At 39.3% G+C, this 5,244-nt stretch overlaps 1 protein-coding gene across 1 annotated transcript in view; it reads left to right on the plus strand.

The window, feature by feature from the left end:
- Positions 1 to 439: 439 nt before the first annotated feature.
- Positions 440 to 5,244, plus strand: part of LOC112408889 (transcription initiation factor TFIID subunit 1-like) — a gene marked incomplete at its 5' end in the record, with an annotated part of 51,526 nt that continues 46,721 nt past the window's right edge. The window contains 4 exons of the mRNA XM_024758735.1: positions 440 to 651; positions 3,760 to 3,868; positions 4,085 to 4,183; positions 4,469 to 4,646. Coding sequence (XP_024614503.1) covers positions 440 to 651; positions 3,760 to 3,868; positions 4,085 to 4,183; positions 4,469 to 4,646 — 598 coding nt within the window. The remainder of the gene's footprint in view (positions 652 to 3,759; positions 3,869 to 4,084; positions 4,184 to 4,468; positions 4,647 to 5,244) is intronic.

Consider the following 5,244-nt stretch of genomic DNA (forward strand, 5'->3'; position numbering starts at 1 on the left):
GCATGGAGTCCTAACCACTGGACCACCAGGGAATTCCCGGAGACTTGGTATTATTAAGCCTTTTCCTTGAGGCTGGGAATACACCCATGCTGGCTGCCTGTGAGGCTGAATGCAGCCTTGGGCTTCCAGTAGCCTTTCTTATGCATATTTAACATTTTCATAGTTTACAACTTAAATTGGGGGTAGAAATCCGCTCTCTTTTCTCCCTCACTTGGTTTTTAAAGTAATGTTCAGTCTCTGGATTTCATTTTGTTTTTAATGTGTCATTTCCATACATGCACTTTTGTCTAGTGCCTTCTGGTTGAAAGGCGTATAACGATTCTGTTAGAATAAAATTTCTGGGCCTGCCTTTGTTTCTTTTCTACCTTCTATATATTTCTTAAAGCTAACAGGAAGAAGCCTGCTTACCTCTGACATGTTGGTACTTTTCCTTTTGCAGCTGAAATGTGGGGCTTGTGGTGCCATTGGGCACATGAGAACAAACAAATTCTGCCCCCTTTATTATCAAACAAATGCCCCACCTTCCAACCCTGTTGCCATGACAGAGGAGCAGGAGGAAGAGTTGGAAAAGACAGTCATTCATAATGATAATGAAGAGCTTATCAAGGTTGAAGGGACCAAGATTGTCTTAGGGAAACAGCTAATTGAGAGGTAAGAGATAGCAGGTGGGAGAGATCTGTTGGTGGTATCTCATGGGTGGCAGGGGTGGATGTGATGTGTTCTCTGAAGTGGAACTGAGGACATAGGAACTTTGATGGGTTTTCCTCACTAATTGTTGCCAGTAATGAAAATTAGTCTCGTGAAGCACTCATTAAGCTCCACCACTTGCCCTTGGGCATGCTACCTAACTTTTCTGAGTCTTAGTTTACTTATTTAGAAAATAAAATCACCCTTACAACGGTAGCTATGAAGGTAAAATGAGGGAGACTGTATAAAAAATGTAATATAGTGCCTGGCATATAGTAGATGCTCTTCCCATTCTACTTCCAGGCACTTGTAATATTTGTAAGGTCCCTGATCTCAGATGTTCTGATAATGGACCATCCAGAAAGATTAAGGAGACAAACTATGCTTATACTTATCTGTCTCTTGCCCTCAGAGAATTTGATAATCAAGTAGAAAAGTTTTTAAATAAAACAAATTCTCCCCTAAATTTTTAGTTTGAAAATTGCAAACCTACAGAAAAGCTGAAGGAATAATAAAGTTTGTTGTTCCTCTTAATTCACCAGCTGTTAACATTTGTCACATTTGTTTCATCTTTATATATCTAAAACATTTTCTTTCTGCTGAAACATTTGGAAGTTTTAGGCATCATGGCATTTCACTCAGATTCTTTAGCACACATAAAGAATAAAGATGTGGCAAACATGATACTATTACTACACGTAAGAAAATTAACATTAATTCAATAGGATCTAATATTCAGTCCTTATTCAAATTTCCCCAGTTGTGTCAATGTCCTTTATTGCCTGCCCCTCACCCCCCTTCAGGATCCAATTCCAGTTCAAACATTAAGTATTTTGAGTCTCTCTTAATCTACAACTGTCCTCCCCACCTTTTTGGTTTTCATGACTTTGAATGTTTTGAAGAGTCCAGGCCAATGGTCTCATAAAACATTCCACATTCTGGATTTGTCTGTTTTCGCATTGATTATATTCAGAGTAAATGTCTTTGGCAAGATTACAACATAGGTGGTATTATGTACTTACTGCACCACATCAGGAAGCAGATAACGTCAGGTTTTCTCAGTATTTTGATTATCTTATTAAAGTGTTAATCTTCAGATTCCTCTATAATAAAGGTATGTTTTTTCCATTGTGATTAATATGTGGGTGAATATCCTGGGTTTTAAAAAATTTTTTTTTTGACTGTGTTGTGTCTCCATTGCTGCACGTGGGCTTTCTCTAGTTGTGGCAAGTGGGGGCTACTCTTCATTGCGGTGCGTGGGCTTCTTGTTGCAGTGGCTTCTCTTATTGCGGAGCACAGGCTCTAGGCTTGCAGGCTTCAGTAGTTGCAGCATGCGGGCTCAGTAGTTGTGGCACATGGGCTCTAGGGTGCGTGGGCTTCAATAGTTGTGGCATGCAGGCTCAGTAGTAGTTGTGGCTCTTGGGCTTAGTTGCTCTGCAGCATGTGGGATCTTCCCGGACCGGGGATCAAACCCGTGTCCCCTGCATTGACAGATGGATTCTTAACCACTGCACCACCAGGGAAGTCCCTTTTTTTTTTTTTCCAGTAGCTTGAAACAACATACATTTATTATCTCACAGTTTCTGTGGGTCAGGAGTCTGGGCACAGCTCAGCTGGGTCCTCTGCTCAGAGGCTGCCTTCAGGGTGTCACTAGGGACTGCAGTCTATCCTGCTAACAATCTTTCTCTCAATAGTTTTAACATCCATTGATGATCATTACCTGATAACTCAGTTATTACATTGGGGGTTGCTTAATGGTGGTTTTTCTAATTCTTTTCATTCTTTCTACGTTAACTGGCATTCTGTAAAGAGCTTCCCCCTCCCTTTTTTGTTTGGGTATTACTATAGATTCTGAAAGTCTTTCTTTTGGAAACTTTAATATATTAAAATCTATTAACATCATTATTAATTTTGATGGCCAGATTGTCCCAAATTTGATCCCTTCAGGCCTGACCTGTGTCCTTTGGAAATGACACTATAAATTTTGAAAACTTCTCTGCTTTTTGGCACGAGATGTTCCAGGCTATCCTTGAAATTTCCCTGTCCCAGACCCAGAATCAGCCATTTCTCAGGGATTCCTGGTTCCTTTTATTGGAGAATGGTATTTAGAAAACAATATCTAGGTGTTAGGTATGCTCATTGCCACTGGGATGTCATTGCTTCTAGGCTCTTAGTAGGCAGAACTAGGAAATATACATACATTGTAAATCACAACTTCATATCAATACCTCCAATTCAAATTGTATCTACAGCTTCTTCCTCATCTTCCTCCGTTTCATATTTGTATCCTTTCTTTGGTTCCCAACATCTTGCTCTGTCCTATGATATTTACAAAATAGTTTGAGAATTACAATACCAATACTACTACCAACAGCAAATCTGTACAGTAGGTTCAAGGTGTTTTCTGTAATTAGTTGTCCTTGGATTATATGCCACTGAAGTTGTACAGTCAGGGTATTCTATTCAAAATATATTTGAATTCTTTTTTGAGTATATAATTTTTAATTTGATATGCAGTTATATTCATTTGTTTGTGTTTCTGTTTAGATTTGAGGGTTGTTTTCCATCGTTAATTTAATTTATCAATATCTATAGTAGTCATGTTTTGAAGCACATTAGAAAAGGAAAATGTAGTATCTTGATCCCATATGATGGAAAGGAAAAAGGTGGATGGGCTTTTAATGATTGAGGGAGACTCAAATTAGTTTTTCTTTTCAAACCTGCTTTAATTTCTTCCTTGTTTCTATTCTGAGTAAGTTAAATTTCCTAGCCCTTTAACCCAAAGACAGAATGTTGGAGCTGGGAGGATTCTTGAAATTCCTTTAGCCTAGTTCCCTTATCTTCCAAATAGGAAACTGAGGTGAAGTTGTGGCTTGCCTAGTTTTTTATTAATTTGGAGATCCTATGAGGCCTTGCCTGATCTGAGCCTTAGAATGTGGATGTCTGGCCTTTGGTTTGGCTTTTTCCTCCCCAGGCTCATGCTCAGGTACTTTGGACTTTTTCATTGTAGTTGCTTTTTTTCTGGGGACTAGAAATAGGGACTGCACACTATGAAAGTGTTATTGATTGCAGTGCAGATGAGGTTCGCAGAAAATCTCTGGTTCTCAAGTTCCCTAAGCAGCAACTTCCTCCCAAGAAGAAACGGCGAGTTGGAACCACTGTTCACTGTGACTATTTAAATGTGAGTATTGGCATTGCTGCTTTCTGACCACATAGGGTTCTCATTAATTCCCCCAGCCCTCTAAGCCATGGCCCTGATATAGCCGTAGATTCTCCCTTTGGCCTTGCCCTGAGAATTACGTGTACTGTGCATTACAGGGTTTCCAAAATATATATGTATTGGCGTTTATTTATTTATTTTTAATCTAAAGAAGCATTCTGATTTGTTTTTCCTTAGAGACCTCATAAGTCCATTCACCGGCGCCGGACAGACCCCATGGTGACATTGTCATCCATTTTGGAGTCTATCATCAATGACATGAGAGATCTTCCAAATGTGAGTTCATTTCATTCAGATCTGCAGTATGGATGGCAAGGCTGTTCTGTGTGATTTCAGATAGATGGCAGTAGAGTATAGTCCTAGGAACCTGGAACTCCTGATTCTTTGGGATATAGTTTTTCATTTATTTTTTAACAGTTTAGTAGAGGAAACAGACCTGCTCCATCTAGAGATTCCTTTGAGAGTTGACGGCCAGGTAGAGGTAAGATGTGAGAGAGTCTTGAAGAATTGGTCTGGCAGTTGTTCTTTGCTCATGGATGGTGCTGGCTCTTGTTTGCACAGACGTACCCTTTCCACACTCCAGTCAATGCAAAGGTTGTAAAGGACTACTACAAAATTATCACCCGACCAATGGACTTACAAACGCTCCGTGAAAATGTGCGTAAACGCCTCTACCCATCTCGGGAAGAGTTCAGAGAGCATTTGGAGCTAATTGTGAAAAATAGTGCAACCTACAATGGTAAGAATCACCTCTTCTTTGACTGCAAAGGTCACCTTTCAGATCCTTATTTATCCCTTACTAGTCCTAAATTTAGACTAGATTGGACTGATTGAAAGGACCTACAATGTATTAGTGCATTTTTGGGTTATGAAAATCAGGTAATGTACATTTTAATCATTTAATAAGTATTGCTTCTTTGTATTCCCACTTTTTTATGTATCCTCTATAGAGAATTTAGAGAATCTGTTGAAATGAAACAATTGCAGGAGAAGCAGTGAGAGATAGGAGTGAGCCTATAAGTAAATAGAAGGGAGAGGCATTCAGTGTGGATGGAACCCCCGCAGAGTATATGCTTGTTGACTATATTTGTCTTTGATTTGGTCTACACATCTGTTATAGGGGCTGTTATATGTCTATTTTGCTCAAAAGCTGGAAAGGCAAGGAGGAAGAAATCTGTTTTCTGAGTCTTAAAGAGTTCAAGAAACAGTATAGCTTCTGCATGTAGAGGATAAAGTTTTCTGGTTTCCAGTTGTATCCTTAGTGTAGGGATTAAGGTTACAGATAGAGTATGAACTATGGCTCTGCCACTTACTAATTGAGTTACCTTGTACAACTT

This window comes from Neophocaena asiaeorientalis, unplaced genomic scaffold (genome assembly GCF_003031525.2).
Source record: "Neophocaena asiaeorientalis asiaeorientalis breed wild unplaced genomic scaffold, Neophocaena_asiaeorientalis_V1.1 scaffold577, whole genome shotgun sequence".
Taxonomy (NCBI): Eukaryota; Metazoa; Chordata; class Mammalia; order Artiodactyla; family Phocoenidae; genus Neophocaena; species Neophocaena asiaeorientalis.